This window comes from Protopterus annectens, chromosome 13.part0 (genome assembly GCF_019279795.1).
Source record: "Protopterus annectens isolate FY-2018-M chromosome 13.part0, PAN1.0, whole genome shotgun sequence".
NCBI lineage: Eukaryota > Metazoa > Chordata > Ceratodontiformes > Protopteridae > Protopterus > Protopterus annectens.
In genome coordinates, this window is record NC_056747.1 from 574405282 (window position 1) to 574423935 (window position 18654).

Here is an 18654-nt window from a genome sequence, read left to right on the forward strand (position 1 = left end):
CTTCCAGAACCCCTACTTATCCTGCCACAACTTACTCTCCTGTAATCTATGCTCCACTGATTGGCTCTTGATCTTCTCCTGGTTTCTTCCTGCTCCGTTCGCCCTTCAGGCTCACTCCGCTCCCCTACCCTGCCCCCAAATCCCACCTGCCCCTAGCACCTCTAGCTATATCCCTCTTGTAACCACACCCACTTCCTCTCCACCAATCAACCTCCAACACCCTAGACACACCCTATTCTCACCATTTACCTTTAACCACACCCTCCTCCTCTCAACACTATTAACCCTAACTCCAAACTCTCACTTTGATAATTGATCATCTTCCCTCTACCAATACCTACTCCAGCAACCACACCCCTTCACCCTACCTACTCATTACTCTACACTATCCTTCTACAGCAACCACACCCCTCCACCCTACCTACTCATAACTCCACACTATCCTTCAAACTTCCACCTTTGTAATCTTGTATAACACTCCTTATAAACCTATACTGAATAATTTACAACATAACACTACCAAGCAACCTTAATCAACATGCTCTTCAAACCTTCATCCATCTCAGTTTTACTTCTTCTACTTCTTAAACGTTCGTATCTTCACTACCTCACCCAACCCTGTACCTGCTACCACACGCAATGCTATCACATAACTAACCATCTTAACTCCCCTCTCACTCTTTCACACTCAACTATTTCTCCCCATCTATACCCTATAAATCATCTCCTATCCTTCTCATACAAACTATTCAGCTCTCAAAAACTCTCCACTCCCATAGCAAATATGAACCCCTTTACTATCACAATAAAACACAATCCTTTTATCAAACTGCTAAACTACCTCACTAATCCAATCACTCATCTGATCCTCACTCTCTTATCAGGTGATATCCACCCCAATCCAGGCCCCTCCACCTCCACACACATCCTATCTATCTCAGAAACATGGCTAAAACCCTCTATAAAAGACTCTGAAATAGTTCCACCTAACTACTCTATTTTCAGAAAAGACAGGACCCACAAAAAGGAGGTGGAGTAGCTGTCCTATTTTCATCTTCCTTACTAATTACTCCTTATAACAAACCTGTTCCACAATTTAACAATGCCGAATTACTTCTAACTCTCCTACAAGTTAATAAGCATAAACACATATGTCTAGCATCCCTCTACATTCCCCCAGGAGACAATATCTCCACACTTGAAGATATCCTCTCCTGGCTCTCTAACAACATCAACAATGAAACCATAATCCTAGGAGATGTAAATATTAATTGGGCCTCCATCCAGTCTCCAACTACCCCCCTTAACATCAACCTATATAACTTTTCCCAGCTAATCAACACTGTTACACACCCATCTAAAAACTGCTCTTGTGGCAGTATACTAGATTGGATTCTAGTGTCACACCCCCACTATTTCTCAGACAGTGGTACCCTTTCCGATCCTTTAAGCGATCACATGCCCACTTTCACCTATCGACTCCCCAGTACCTTATACCGCACCCACAATTATATTTCTACCCGTAACCACAAAAACTTCAACCCAACAACCTTTTTAAATTCCCTAAAAGCAGTTAACTGGAACAACCTAAGAACACTATCCTTAGAAGACGCAGTTGCTCACTTTAACTCAATATTCCTAGAAATATTAGACGCCCAAGCCCCTCTGAGGACAAAAAGAATAAAAGCTAATTCTGTCCCCTGGCTTACCAAAAACACACTATCAACCATGCGCCTTAGAGATAAAGCCTGGAGACTACATCAGAAAAACAAGACCCCCGAACATCATATTGAGTACAAAACTCTTCGAAATAAAGTAAAAAAGTCTATCATCTCTGATAAACAAAAATACTTCTTTACACTCCAAAACAATAATAAAACAAATCCTCAAAAATTTTGGAAAGGAATTTCTACCCTCCTTAATCCCAGTAAGCCACAGACCCCTACCCCAGACCCTAATGCCCCAGATTTAGACTTAGCTACTCAATTCAACTCCTTTTTCATTGAATCTATTAGCAAACTAACTTCCTCATTCTTCAGCCCCACCACACCACCTAAAATACCCCCACCCTCTCCTACTAACATTCCACCCTACTCTACCACTCCTTCCTCACTCCCATCCACTCACTGTCTATCCTCCACCTCTCCTCCTACTCCAACTTCAACCTCTTCCTTACCATCCTCTGCTTCTCTCTCTCCCCACTCAGTTTTATTTTCACTAAAACCTATACCCACTTCTACGATAAAAAAAACTCCTTCAGAAATTAAAGCCATGTACTAATGCACCTGATAATATTCCCTCTCACTTTCTTAGTATAGCTGCTGAAGCAATTGCCTATCCTTTAAGCATACTAATCAACCATTCCATCCATGAATGTACAGTGCCCCAACTCTGGAAACAAGCTTTCATCATTCCTCTGCACAAAGGTGGTAATAACTGTAACGTCAACAACTTCCGTCCCATTGCTATCCTGTCCCCCATTTCTAAACTAGAAAAGTGTGTCCAACTTCAACTCTTACCTCATCTCTTAGATAACAACCTTCTAACCCCCACTCAACACGGTTTTAGGCCCAATCATAGCACTATGACAGCCCTCCTTTCCTATCTTGAGATTGTCAATAAAGCACGTGACTCTGGTCAAATTGTCTCCACCCTACTACTCGACCTCTCTAAGGCCTTCGACACTATCTCACACAGCCTGCTCTTAACTAAACTTTCAAAACTGAATCTCTCTCCCTCCTCTGTGAACTGGTTCTCCAGCTATCTATCAAATAGATTCCAAGCTGTAAAATGGAAAAAGGCCACTTCCTCTTTTCTTAGCACCCCCATCGGAGTTCCACAAGGCTCCATTCTCAGTCCCCTTCTTTTCAATATATTTATAAATGATTTCTACAAAGCCATTCCATTCTCTAGCATCATCCAATATGCAGATGATTCTACCATTATCTGCTCTGCCACATCTCCCTCTATGCTCCAAATGCTTACTCAAGAAGCTTTCTCAATCACTGAACATTGGATGAAAACAAACCACCTGGCTCTTAATGCCTCCAAAACTAAACTTATGGTATTTACCCCTTCAAAAAATACTCCATTCAATTTCAGTACATTCTCAATCACTAGTGAAAATAATTCACCCCTGGAACTGGTGTCTGAAACCAAGTTACTTGGTGTCCAAATTGACAACCAGCTTAATTTCAACTCACATCTACAACTAAATATCAAAAAAACCTATAAAAACATAGGCATGCTCTATCGCCAGAATCAGTACCTCAAAAGCCCCTCTAAAATCACTCTCTCTTCTTCCTTTCTTATCCCCTCCCTTCTCTATGGAGCCCCTCTGCTAACCAATCTTCAGTCCTCCCTAAAAAAACAACTTTCCTCTTGCTATAACAAAATCGCTAAGTTCGCAAACGGTCATAGGTCCTCCCCTCACCACTGTTCCTCTCTCCAAAAAGTAAATTGGCTTGAACTTCCTAATCAACTCAACTATACTTGGCTAACCTTAGCTCACAAGCTCATTCTCAACCCATCTGTCTGTCCCTCCCTGTCTTCTGCCTTCAAAATGTACCTACCAGATAGAGTTTTAAGGTCAAATAATCAAAACCTACTAGAAGTACATAAACCAAATTGTCCCCCAGGTAAAATCTTACTATCATTTAACCTTGCCCGCCTCTGGAACTCACTCCCACCATTCATTCGCAGCACTCCCAATCACTACATGTTCAAAAAATCTCTACATATGTATCTAAGGTCCCAGTGGGAATGCTCTTGCTCCCATCCCTCATAAATATATAGTATTTGCATCTTATTTTCCACTCATGTTACCTGACTGTACCTTATAAAGCATATGCTCCTTATCAAATTAACTACTCTGTATGTGTATAGTATCATCACTTTCACTAGATTGTACTGTTTGAATATGTCCTGAATTTTGAATTTAATGTGTGTTGTTGTTACAATTTTATTTTATTTTGTTTTTATTATTCTATTGTTTGTACCTAGTTTGTTAGTTTCCTGGAGTTTTTCTCCCCAGGACTCCATTGAAAACGGGTACTTTTGGCCCAATGGACCATCCTGGTAAACCAACTGCAAATAAATAAATAAAATAAATAATAAACTAGGTATAAATCCCTATGTCACAAGATGGTTTGCCAACTGGCTCACTGACGGAACCTACACTGTAAAAGTAGCAGACTCCAAATCTGACTTCAAACCAGTGACAAGTGGAGTATCACAGGGTTCAGTCCTGGGTTCTCTCCTGTTTGGTATCTACTTCTCTGAAGTGCAGGTTAACACAGAATGTCTCTGGCTAACGAAGTTCACAGATGACTGCAAACTAGGAGCCATAATCGAAACTCCTAATGATGTGGACATCCTACAAAAGGGCCTCACTGAGACAGATGCCTGGTGTCAAAGCCATGGCCTCAAGCTCAATGCCAAAAAGTGCAATGTCATCCCCTTTGGTAAAAACTGTACCCATGAACTACAACATAGGCACTAAGTATACTTAATACTGATAGTGAGATAAGAGACCTTAGGATACAGGTGGACAGTAGTCTCTCCTTTGATAATCACATCGCCACAGTAGTCAGGAAATCCTTCTACGTGGCACACCTCATCACAAAAGGTTTCTCATCCAGAAAAAAGGAGGTCATTGTTCCCCTCTACTCATTAGACCCCTTATAGAGTACAATGCCCCTTTTGGTATGTACCTCACAAGACATCTACAACAACTGGAAAGGACCTAGAAATACCTCACAAAGAGGATTACTGGCCTCAAACAGATGTCCTATGCAGACCGTCTCAAAAAAACTCCAGCTTTACTTCGTCACATATCGCCTACTCAGAGGTGATCTCTACCTAACATACAAAGCTATGTCAAACCCAGAGCTGTTGGACATGCTCCACTTAAATCCCAATCCCTCCGAGCTACATGCTCTAGGGACCTAAACCTTGTCACCACAATAAACAGATCATGCCGGAGGGATAGATTCCTGTCCCAGAGACTTCCCATACTGTGGAATAAACTACCTGTCTATATCAAACAAAGCTCCTCATTAGCACTCTTCAAGAAAAATCTTGATTGGATGGGAAATAGGAAATTCACCCCGGGGATCAATTCTGTGGCTCTGCTTGACAGTGGCACAGGAAAATAATTTTCTTGGGTGGCAAAAGCCAGGGTGCCTTTTTGGCTGGGCTTGTATAGGCCCTAGGGCCGATAGCCTAGTACCTACCTATGAACCTATTTAGCATGTTAGAAAAACATATGGCCATCCAACTCTAGATTTGCTTAGTTGTCATCTAATTCAGCAGTGTCCTCTGTTTTGGTTCTGGCTTCCTTTCTGTTGTGTTGGTAGCTAAATCGATGGGTAAAAAGATAACACACACCAACCACTTAGTAAAAACTGCAAGAAAGACCCAGCCAAGTTATTCTTCACTGTGTAAAACCTTACACCTTCTAATGAAGGCCCATGGAATATATTTTGTAGGCATTGTAATGCTTATAGACATCCGGATTGATTTTAAGTTGCTTGTTGCTAATGTATAACAAATCAATCCACGTGCTGTACTGCTGAGGCTAAAAATTGCTGAAACATGTATATCTACATCTAGTGAGGTTTTGCTTTATTTGCCTGTATATACTCATAAGACTTGAAGTAAAAAGTCATGGCCATTCAGATGCCGTGTAGATGAAACACTGGTATGTCCTTGAGGAATCGGGCATGTATCCCATGGGCCTTCACTGAAAAATTTTCAGGGTTTTATGTAGTGAAGACTCAAACTTGGCTGGATTTTTCTTGCAGTTTTTACTAAATGAGTTGTCTATATGAAATTTTTACCCTTTGGTTTGGATGTTCTTTGGTCTATTTTGTAGGTATCCTAATGTTTTATGTACACAGGCTTGATTTTAATCTCTGTTTCTAAAGTATCACCAAACAATCCACTTGTGCCGAACTGATGAGGCCAAAATAAAAAAAAAAGAGGCCTAAACATGCATGTCTACAGCTAGCAGGGTCCAACTTTATTGGTTGGAATGTGCCCATAAAGACTTGCATAAAAAGTAAGTCATGGGCATTCAAAAGCTATGTAGCTGAAACACTGCTATGTCATTAAGGGGTCATATGCATCTATTCCGTGGGTCTTCATTACAGAAGATTTTTCAGAGTGAAGACTGTAGCTTGGCTAGGTCTGTCATGCAGGTTTTACTTACATGCCTTGGTAGCAAATTTCATTTTTTTCATTTTAAAACTGGTGACTTTTGTATGCATTGTCTGCAGTGCCTGTACTTGTAAATCTGGTGTTAAAGATGGGAACAGCAAGTGTCTGTTTCATTGAGATACTTGAGTGCTGGCCAAAAAAACGGAGTCATCATACTGATGCGGATAACGGTGGTTGAACCACTAACTGCTCCTAGTTGTTGACATAACAAAGAAGCAGGGATTCCACATTCTGCTCTCATCTCTCTTAGCCTCACAGCTTTAAGGATCTCTAACAATGTATGGATTTTTTCCCATTGGTGTGAAAAGAAAGCAGCAGGCCCCTTTTCCATTACAGTGCCTCAGATTTTGCTGTTTGCTACCACACTGTATAATGTTTGATTGGTCATGTTTTCCATTATGGTACATTTATTTGCTATACTGACTGTATATACCTGTTTTGCACTTTTGAGTTTCTCAGTTCCTTTTAAAAAGGTTTTGAAAAGTATGTTTTGTGTTAGGTGTTAAAGATGTTTTAACCTCAGCTTGTCACTTCATCATTGTTATGAAAATTTTCCTTTTGACATTTTCAGTTCTGCCAATTTGAGATATCATTCTTGGAAGGTTTTGATAGTTTGTCATTTCTACTAGAGGTATTTCTAAAACACAAGTTTTGGTGTAACTAGTCATACACTGATCTCCTCAAATATAGTGTCTCTTTAAGAACAAACCTTTACCTGTAAAATGATTTCTAAAATTTTAATTTTTTACTCCACCCTTTTTGTTTCCCCTTCATTGCTACTTTTAGGAAATGAGTTTTATATATTATGGATGTGCACAGACAACTTGGATATCCTAGTAAAGGGCGAGAACCCCTTTGATGGTCAAATCAAGTTTTAGTGTCATTTATACACAGGTGTAGCTAGGGTAAGGTTAAGAGGGCAGCCATCCTGGGTGCAAGTTATTAAGGAGTACAGTTGGCAGATGCCAATGTAGTATAGAGCCGGCATTCAGAAATGAATGTTGACGCTGTAGTTGTGGTCATGACTGATTTGCTTCATGGTGGGATTTGAGCTCTAGTAACCCACTTCCTACATTGGCTATAGTTTTCAAAGGAGAAGTTTTTGCTCCTAAACTTAAAGTTGAGGGGAGGGTGCCAGATCAGGGAACAGCACAGGGCACTAGAATAGTTAGCTATGGCTCTGCATTGATATGATGCAAAACAGACTGTTTCGAAGTGACTGACTGTTTCAACTTTTATCATAAAAAAAACAAAACTTGGCAGGCCATTAAGGGCTTATTCCAGCATTTAATCTGGTATCATTGCATCCTTTTTTATATAATATATGTCCAAAGTGTTTGCATCACTGCCACTTTGTCGTCCAGTCACTCATATTCCAAACATTAAAAGCTGAATGTCCAGTCTAAAGATTGAACAGTATTCGCTTTGGCTTTCTAGCAGGGTATGTCGTAGACCATTCACTCCTTACAAGAAGTTGAAGGAACACTGCATGATACAATCTAATTCACAGTGTAACTGCTGCATCAGTAGTCCTTTTTGTGGACATTGTACAGATATGTAAAGTGTAGTTACCCTCACAGTACATGTTGAAATAAATAGGATCATTGCTAAACAGTAGCTGTACCCCCTGATGCTACACATATTTTGGGTCTGTATATCTATATATAGTTATTTCTTCACCAGACAGACATTATGGGCTATTATGTGGTTTTATTCCATTCAGAAAATTTTACAGTAAGTCCCATTTTATTTGTTTCCCTGGACAGCTTGTCATCTTTTGTTTGTAGTGTTTTGTAATATTTTGCTTCAGTTCTAACCGCTACATTTTACATAGTTTGGCTTGTGCTTTCTAGGCTCCTTCAGCCTTTCCAAGATGGCCTTTTAGCATGCACTAGCACACACTAGCATTCTTGCCACATCTTTGTCTCAAAATGAAGAGAGCAGAGCGTGTGATGCTCTGTTGTACTGTACTTCCCTTAATGGCCATATTCCTCAGTTGCAACCATATTTTCTTTATCTATTTAAAAGGATCAGGCCAGGGGACTGATGTCTGCTGTTTCCCATTGTATTATTGATGTTACAGGTGTGATCCTGTTTGTTGGTTAGCTGTTGTTGAGGTGAGTATACTCGGGCATCTTCCTGTACTTTCCAAGTAACTTAGGTAGTCTTGTATGTCTGAAATCTCTTTGTTGTTCTATCTCCACAGAGTTGAACGATCTACTGACCAAGTTATCAAGCCAGTGAATTTAGAAGCTTTGTCAAAATGGGTTGGAAAAATTCCTCCAGATGTTATACATGACATGCCAGTAATAGCACCGATGTTGGCAAGACTAGGATATGATCCATTTGCAAACCCGCCTAATTATGGAAAACCAGATTATAAAGTACTTTTAAACAGTAAAAAGGTAAGTGGCCAATTAGCCTTACTAGTTATTTTTATAACTAACATTTGGGGAAGGAAACATTTTACAAAATACTTATTAAAGGGAAAGCTTTGCAGCACTACTAATAGCAACTTTGTGGAAAGTATATGCCATGGCTTTAACTCTTAAAACTTCATATTGACTTTTTTTCTGTACTTGTGTGTAGAATTATACATTTTAATAGTTGTATAATTACAGATGACTGTTTTTGCCTCCTGATTAGCAATAAGTTAGTAACAACAACAAATGTTCATAGTAAAAATTGTGGGTAAATTTAACATTTTGGTTGAAGTGTAAACTGAAATGTGTTACATATGTGCATCACCATTTAGTTTTCTTACGAGAAGAACTTTATCCACAAACAGTTTAAAGTTCTGAACAACTTTAATGGACTATATTGTCTTGCAAGTACATTTTTTGCTTTGTAGTAGGTATAACCCGTATCTTTCTTACCCTTTCTTCTGTGGATTCTGGAGTTTTATCAAAAGCTATTATGTTTCATGTTAAAAAGTCATGCAGATGTGCTTTTCATCTGTGTCTGATGTATTCACATCACTTGTCGCATAGTGAGCATTTTAGTAATATTACTTTTATTGACAAACAAGAATGCAGTGATGTTACCGTAGATGGTGCTTTTCCTTACCATTGTGTGGGGACAGGTGAAATCCAAACAGATAAGGAACACAGTAGGTAAGTGAGTTTGTCATTATTATACAAGGAATGATCCAGAGAAGGAGTATTTTTATAAGGACAAGGTTTGTGGTAATGCAAGACAGCAAACTTTGTTAAATAAGATAATGAGGGGGGGTAATCTTATGAAAAGAAAAGAGAGAGAATTGGTAGGTGGGATGTAGGGAAAAAGATTTAAATAGCTACCAGGAAACTGAGGTCATCCATTTGGCAATATCGGTAGCAGAAGTGGAACATGATAGAAAAGCAGAGGAGCATAAGCACTTTTTTCGGGTGAGGGTATACGGAAGAAATTTAACTGAGAGGTATCTGGAGATGGAGGAACTGACGTGAAAAAGCAGGAGTCCAGGCTTGATACACTAAATGCATTCTTTGTATCATTATATATAAAATAACTGAAATGGGGTCTGCCAGCTTGGATATTGGGAGAAGGGAGAGAGGAGGAAGGTTAGGGGATTTTATTGGGATAATGCAGTTTAGTTAGAAAGGCTGCTTCCTTAAGTGTTGAGAGAATTTATTGATTTAGTTAGTTATTTGTATGTCTTTGTTTGTTTACTGGGTGTCTGACTGGGCAGAGACTCATTTTCAAACGAGGCCCTGGGAGAATAGCTCTGGAAATTACGTACAGTTACATAGACACAATAATATAATTTACATACAGCATATTAGAATATGTAAGGAAACATAGCAGCAACTGTACAAAAATTTGAACATGTGAAGGAAGCTTTAGAGGTGTAATTCTTTAGATAATAAGCATGGTTAAGTTTACATAAATCTTTAGGTATACGTACAGCTCTTTATAATATGCATGGTTTGGTATAAATGCAGTGATCCCTTGATAATTAAAGGGATAGGAAGTGAGGAAGAAGCTCGTGATCATTTTAGAAGGATGCCTGGTAGATTATGTAGATGAGAGCACAAATGGTGTGATGATAGACAAGGATGTAGGATAAATAAGGAGGAAAAGGAGGCGACAGGTAACTTGACAGTTTTGTTATAAGAACTCTCAAGTTTGTATTTATCCATTTTGTTTAACTTGCTGAGAATTGCTGATACATAGAGTAGGGCAGGCGTAGGTAAGGTCTGGCTATGGACTGTCAAGTGGAATTGGAGAGAGAAGGTTTGGATTTGTAGAGGCAATCTAGCCTGATGTGTTTTTCTTGACGTAAAATATGCTGAGAAGAAGGAATTGTACTTATTGCACCACTACACAAGTGTATAGGCTCTTCTTGGAAATTGCAGTGATGCTAGTAAACTATAGAATATCAAATGAGAGTCCAAGAAAATACCATGTAATTGCAGGTCATTTAGCCTTGCATCCATCCTGAAAGTGGTTAATGTAATTCTGCAAGATAGGCTTGTTGAATATCGAATGCAATTGTCATGTAGGTAGACTGCTAAGATATGACCATCATTCAGGTGACATGAGGGTTTTTATAGTATAGGGATTAACTTCCCTCCTCTCATCAGCTGGTATATGCACCCAAATTCACAAGGGCCTCCTAAGTCTTCATCTGTAAAGACATTATTTCAGACCAATCTCCTTAGAGATGATCAAGGAGTCCAGAAGGTATTTACACTTCCAGCGGGAAGGCAATCACCATTTGTTCTGAGCATTGCCCTTTAGGCTCACCACAGCCCTCATGTGTACACCAAATGCATGACTGTAATCACAGCCATCTGCGACTCAGAGGGATTCATATATTCCCGTAAGTAAATGATTAGCTCCTGGATACCACAGCAAAGGAGTCCCTTCTGATAGGCAGTGACCACTTCACTTGTATCTGCCTTAAGCACATCAGAAAACTTGGAAAATTTTCCTTTAGAGCCTTTGCAAATCTTGATATTTATGGGAAGCCTTTTGGACATATGCACTATCAAACTACCAGAAGACTTTTTTTTATATTAAGAACTACAATTCCAGCCCTCCTTACTAATCATTCTCCACCAGCTTCTTTCATTCTAAAAGTCATTGGTCAAGTGGCAGTTTCTATACAACTTGTACCATGCACGAGATTTCACATGAGGTTTCCACAGTGAACTCTCTTCTGTTTGCAGAAAACATTTAATGTGGTGGTTGGAGTCCCTCATGGTCTAAGCAGGGGAGCCCCTTTCAACTTTTCAAAGTCACAGTGGCCATGGGCATCTTGTCTTTGTGGTGGGATAGAGTTTGAGGGTGAGTGGTCTGTGGTACATAGACGAAACAGAAGGCCAATTTTCACATAAATGTCCTGGAGTTGAGGAAGTACTGCCATCATTGCAGGCCTTCTAGACTGCATTCTAGAGGGTGTAATTTCTGTCCTCTCAATCAATTGTCAGTACTCTGATACATCAGCAAGCAGGGGGAACTAGATCTTACTGCCTATGCTAAGAGGACATGAGGGTGTGGCAGTGGCAAATACCTTCAAATTGATTTCTAGTAGCAATGGACAATCTGGAATGGTCCAACTACTTGGCACACAAACTCAGCAGATCAATTCTGATACCTTATGAGTGACCCCTTAATCCATCAGTGGCTCATATTTTATTTCACTGCTGGGACTAGCTTTACTGTAATCTCTTTACATCCCCTACTAATACCAAGTGCAGCAACAGTTTCACCGTCATACCTGTACAGGGCAGGGACAGTCACCCAGGGATGCTGTGGTCTGTCTATCCAACTGGACTTTTCTATTCCTTTCAACCCCCCCCCCCCCCAATAATAAAATTTCAGAAAACTTATCTGTGCAAGGCCGCAGTAATCTTCTTAGCTCCCATATGGCCCAAGCAAATTTGGTTCCCCTTGCTATATGACCTCACCTCAAGAAGCAACCCTGGCTTCTAGATCCCCAACCATATTTCTTTCCCATCTGTCCTGCAAGCCTTATCTTGACATCCATTCTCTCAAATTTACCATATGGTTTCTCCAGTTACAACTGTGGCCAAAGATCCTACTTACACTCTTACACTAAAAGAGGAGTCCAGATTTTTTCAGCTGTACAGAAATAATTTACCTGCAAATTCTATAAAAGCAAATGGAACGTGTTAATTTTGGACTCTCTTCTCTGCTCCAGTCCCATCGGTTTTACACTTTCTCACTTCTCTTGTTGAGTACAGATCCAGTTTTACTACCTTCAAGGCTCATTTTGGCCACTATTTCTAACTTTCATCAGAGGTTTTACTCTTTCTGGCAGCTGAAAATGTCTGTGAAGCCTTTTTCAAAGCTACCTTTCTTCTATGAACTGCCATTATAGATCCTACCCCATTTTGGGACCTTAATATAATTTTAAATGCATTGACCTCTCTCTTTCACGCCAGATTTTTCCTCCTGAAATTTTTTTTTTCCTGGAAGAGCTTGTTTTCTGGTTGAGGTTACTTCCACCTGAAGGACTTCAGAATTATACACCCTATCTTCTAAAGCTCCATATGTTGTCATTCACTTAGGACGAGTGTCACTCAGAAATAACACATTCTTTTTACCCAAAATAGCCTCAGGATTTTCTCTTAAAGCCATACATCTTACTGTATTTTTTTCATAATCAGTCCAGGAAAGGGGAGTACTTTCTTAACACCTTGGACAGACAGTTATGTTTCTCTTTGCACTGGACTAAAGCAATAAGAAAAGACTGCTAACTAATAACTGTTTATTTGGTAACCATTTAGAATCTCAACACCTGCATTGCCAAGTCCTGAAATGTGTGGCCCCAATGGGGTGTAAATCTGGACTTGTATGTACCAAGTCTTGAGATTGCAGTTTTTCTGAATACTTCCTTTTTTTCCAAGGTATGGCAATTTCACACTTGGTATGCACAAGTTCAGTGGGTATAAGGGACTTGCCTCCCGCATCTAGGTTTGCAGGGGGGGGGCAACAAGTTTAAAGGAGAAGATCAATGTTCCATGCATAATGAGTTGTAGGAGAGGAACACACAAAACATGAATGATACATGTACTTCTTCAGCTGATGAGACAAGGACAGAGCATGCAGACCATGGCAAGCCTAAAAAATAATATATACCTTTACCTCATATTTTGTACATCTCCCTTAGAAGTTAATGTAAAAAATATTAAAAAAAAAAAGACTTAAGCCACTTTCGGCCAAGACAAACAATAAAATATTTGGTCTAATCAACAGTATTTCTAGTACATTTAAATCACAACGGGTCAACACTACCTGTTCAGTCAAAGGCTTCAAAATCAGCTTGCACTATAGATGCAGAGGGATAAAAATCCTGATTACATCCCAGACAAGAGGCCCATGGCCGCTGTGACTTTGATTAACAGCTCAGGTGCTTCACTGTGTAGGCAGGCAGGATGGGGTCTATGACAATGGATCAAATTCATGAACTATCGAACGGCTGGAAAATGGAAAACGCTGGTGATAGAAACCTGTTTTATGAGATCATAGTACAGTGAAAATCGGGAAATTTGCCCTTTCCTCACTGTAGTGTGATGTCGGAGTTAGTATATATATTTAGCAGGGGTTTGGAGGGCTGTAATGGGTTTCTATCACCTGTGTTTTTGATTTTCCAGCCGTTCGATATGTAGTGCATTTGATCCGTTGTCATAGACCTGGCAGGATGTGCCTTTCTGCCCTGTTGGGAGAAAGCATGTTAGGCAGAGCTTCCTGATCCTTGCTTGGAGGCTGTATTTCAGACATTCTCCTTTACCAGGCTAAGGAATGTGGGAGGTTGAGGAGGCATCCTGCTGTAAGGGTTTACGAATGGGCATGCTCTCCCACTCTCTCCTTATTGCCTGCCTGCTTAATGCTGGGATATTTTGGGGCTTAGTAAAAGAGCCCTACTATGAAGACACATTATGAAGGCTCCTCACCTTCCTGCTGTACACTTTCTGATGGTGTAGCTGTGGAGTGGGGGCCTCTATATGGAGTTGCTCCCATGACAGGGAGACCCTGCTAGTGCAGAGTCACATTAGGGAGTTGCTCAGGCATTGAGAGCTGCAAGGATCACTGACATTGGGAACAGGTATAAAGGAAGCTGGAAGTCCGTGATGGAAGTGGGAAACCAGAAATACGCAGAAAAACTACAACACCAATTTTACTGTCTCAGCTCCCCCTCCTGTATCACCACTAACCTGCTACACCCATCACTCTGACTTGTAATTCCTTCTTTCACCTTCAAAAGCTCTCCAAGATAAATGCATAAACTTCTACATTGTGGTTGCCACACTTTCAGTTTACACAGCCACATTTCATCAGTAAGTGAAGCTGTCCAGCAATTTTTAAACACAAACGGTTTAAGCATATAGATAATATGTGGATATGTCTTTAAGTTTTTCATCTGGGCCTAGTGATCACATGACTTGCCTGTCTTTGATATTTAAGAAGCACTCTGTGTTTAGAACTATGTCTGAAGAAGTTTTTAAATTTAAAAACGAAAGTGCTTGCATCATATTAAACCTGGTTTGAATATTATGTTCGGCTGTGTTGTTGTCCTTTGGACTCTGCTTTTGCTTTTTGTCTTTATGTTCAGTTTTTATTTTGGGTTTTTTGAAGCTTTGCAGCATGTTCCATGTTACTGGCAGGCATTGCTTTTAGTAGTAAGATAAGTTTGCTTGTAATTCCTATTCATTTTCTACTGAAAAATCTTAATTGCCAGGTGGGTTAAGTGCCTCTGTGGGAAATTTTAGGATTAACTCTGTTTCCTTTTAAACTGTGAAGACTGTTCTGGTTGTTGAGCTTTGCTCATTTGTAGACTTCCAGATGTGGCTGATACCAGAGTAGTAATAAAAGAGGTATGCCTTTGAGTAACTAACTTGTGTGCCAAATGCTCATGAATAAAATATCTAACATTTTAGGCATTTTATGCTTTGGTAAGACGTGCAGTATTTCTAAATTCAGTTACCCTAGGGACATTATTCTATATTTCTAAGGGCCTGAAAAAGTGATTATATTCAATAACAGAGGAGATAAAATGAAGTATCCATGCTGCAAAAATAAAAATAACTAGTCCACTGGGTATTGCTTCATCTATCCATTAGCTGCATTACTTGCACTTCAAGAATGTTCTAAAGCAGTCCTGTTGTGCGTAAAACACTCATTCATATTGTAAGCCAGTTATAGATGTAGCTTTTCTGTTTTCAGCTCTGGTATTTAATTTGTGTTGTCTACAGATAGATGCCTGCTGTATATAAAACATCTGATAACTTTGCATCTGAAGGCACACTGTACTGATGTTTTTTTTCCCCCCAAAGACAGTTGCATAATTTGCCTAATTCAGACCATATTGTTTTTCAACATCTGCTGAACTGCTAGTGTCTTTGAATGGTATACTTCATTGATGCTGTTTTGTTTTATAGCTTAGAATGTATTCTGACCCTTTACAACTTCAAATGTATTCTGACAAGAACAGAAGGGTCTCAGTGGTGTAGAAAGTGAAAATATCAGCATGCGTTTTATGGACATGGTGATTTCACTCCTTTTGCATTTCAAACTAGCTTAAAGCCAGCAAGTGAGACATTTCCACAGTAATTAGCAAAGACTACTGACCTGTGTGCACATGCTTTCGTCAGTCTGCTGGAATAACAACGACATAAATCATTGATTTTCTGTCTACCTATAAAGCACTGCAAATGTATAATTAGCAAAATAGTAGTAAGCCATTATGTGGGGTGCATTAAAGGGCTTAATACATACTTTATTTCAAGGAGCTGCCAAAGGAGAAGTGCTTTGTAGCCCTTCAAATCATTTGTAAAGTTTTTATGCACACCATTGAGTGCCTTAGTGCACTTAAAATAGTTGTAAAAAAAAACAAAAGTCAGGAAATTTGATTTTGGTCATGTATAGGTTTAATGCATTGTCATGCTATGTCTGTAAGCCACTTACACTGCTATGATTTTTCTTGACATTCTGGTAAGGTATTGCCTAGAAAATGTCAAATGGAGTGAAAACAGCAAAGGAATATTGATAGTTTAATAACAGCAGAACACTATCTAAAGGTTACGTAACCACTAACTATTTAAAAATTAAAAACCTTTGAACTTGGAGGAAGCATACATGAGTTGGTAGTACCTTAAAAACTTTTAATGAACAACTGGAAGTAAACTATTTGAGTACTTCTGTTCATTAATGTTATGAATCAGACTTCATCAGGAATACATTAGGAATTAACCAGCGGCTTCCTTATAAAACCTCATCTTCATTACGGGTGTGTGATGACATGACTTATCTGATCCACTTGAGAATGCTTTTAAAGTTTAGATGGCCATTGAGGCCAGGGGGCATGTCAGCTTGGAGTTTTATTTGCCATTTGAGTTCTCTGACATTAAGCTGGAGATTGCAGTCTCCATACAATGTAAAGACTTTTTATAATACAACAAAACTGAACTTGAAGTACGGGGGGGTTCGCTTTCCTATGTTTGGCTAATGCATTTCTGCAGTCCCCCATTTCTTAAAGCCTGATAGTAGTAGTACTCTTTCGGCTGTTCTCGTTAGGGGTCACCACAGCGGATCATCTGTTTCCATTTCTTCCTGTCCTCTGCATATTGCTCTGTCACACCAACCACCTTCATGTCCTCTCTCACCAAATCCATAAACCTTATCTTAGGCCTTCCTCTTTTCCTCTTACCTGGCAGCTCCATCCTTAGCATTCACTCAGCATATGTCCAAACCAACGCAATCTCGCCTCTTTGACTTTGTCTCCAAACCGTCCAACCTGAGCTGACTGATTCCTAATCCTGTCCATCCTTGTCGCACCCAGTGCAGATCTTAACATCTTTAACTCTACTACTTTCAGCTCTGACTCCTGCCTTTTTGTCAATGACACAGTCTCCAACCCATACAACATAGCTGGTCTCACTACCCTCTTGTAGACCTACCCTTTTACTCTTACTGGTACCAGTCTGTCACAAATCACTTCTGACACTCTTCTCTACCCATTCCACCCTGCCTGTACTGTCTTCGTCACCTCTCTTCCACACTCACCATTACACTGAACTGTTGACACCAAGTACTTAAACTCATCCACCTTCACCAACGTTACTCCCTGCATCCTCACCGTTTCTCTATCCTCCCTCTCATTCATGCACATATATTCAGTCTTAGTCCTGCTGACCTTCATTCCTCTCCTCTCTAGAGCACATCTCCACCTCTCCAGGGTCTCCTCAACCTGGTCCCTACTCTCACTACAGATCACAATGTCATCTGCAAACAACTTAGTCCATGGGGTTTCCTGTCTGATCTCGTCTGTCAACCTGTCCATCACCATTGCAAATAAGAAAGGGCTCAGAGCAGATCCTTCATGTAATCCCACCTCCACTTAAACGCATCTATCACTTCCACTGCAGACTTCCCCCACTGTCACACTACCTTCATACATATCCTGTACCATTCTTGGATACTTCTCTGCCACTCCTGACCTCCTCATATAATACCACAACTCCTCTCTAGGCACCCTAATATATGCTTTCTCCAAGTCCACAGAGACACAATGCAACTCCTTCTGACCTTCTCTATATTTCTCCAACACTCTCAGAGCAAACATCGCATCTGTAGTGCTCTTTCCCTGCATGAAACCATACTGCTGATCACTAATCGTCACCTCCCTTCTTAACCTAGCTTCCACTACTCTTTCCCATAACTTCAAGCTGTGACTGATCAGTTTTATCCCTCTGTAGTTACTACAGCTCTGCACATCACCCTTATTAAAAACAGGTACCAAAACACTTTCTCCACTCCTCAGGCATCCTCTGACTTTCCAAGATTTCATTAAACACTCTGGTTAAAAACTCCACTGCCATTTCTCCTAAGCACCTCCATGCTTCCACTGGTATGTCATCTGGACCAACAGCCTTTCCATTCTTCATCCTCATCATAGCTGTCCTTACTTCCTCCTTGCTCATCTGTTTCACTTCCTGATTCATTATCCCCACATCATCCAACATTCTCTCTCTGTCATTCTCTTCATTCATCAGTCCCTCAAAGTACTCTTTCCATCTGCTCAATACACTCTTCTCACTTGTATGTTTCCCTCACTATCCTTTATCACCCTTACCTGCTGCACATCTTTTCCCAGCTCAGTCCCTCTGTCTAACCAATTGGTACAGGTCCTTTTCTCCCTCTTTAGTGTCCAACCTTTCATACAACTCTCCATATTCCTTATCCTTAGCCTTCACCACCTCTCTTTGCCATGCTCCTCATCTTCTTACACTCCTGTCTATTTCATCTCTCTGACAATCCCACTTCTTCGCCAGCCTCTTCCTCTGTATACTCTCCTGTACTTCCTCATTCCAGGTCTCCTTTTCCTCCTTCCTCTGTCCAGATGTCACACCAAGCACATTTCTAGCTGTCTCCCTTACCATCTCTGCCCTAGTTACCTAGCTATTTAGT

General features: G+C 40.1%; 1 protein-coding gene across 6 annotated transcripts in view; it reads left to right on the top strand.

Moving 5' to 3' along the window:
• Positions 1 to 18654, top strand: part of TPST1 (tyrosylprotein sulfotransferase 1) — a 592637-nt gene that overhangs the window by 313894 nt on the left and 260089 nt on the right. For all 6 annotated transcript variants that reach the window (XM_044054229.1, XM_044054234.1, XM_044054230.1 and 3 more), the window contains one exon: positions 8426 to 8624. In XM_044054229.1, the coding sequence (XP_043910164.1) occupies positions 8426 to 8624 (199 nt within the window). The remainder of the gene's footprint in view (positions 1 to 8425; positions 8625 to 18654) is intronic.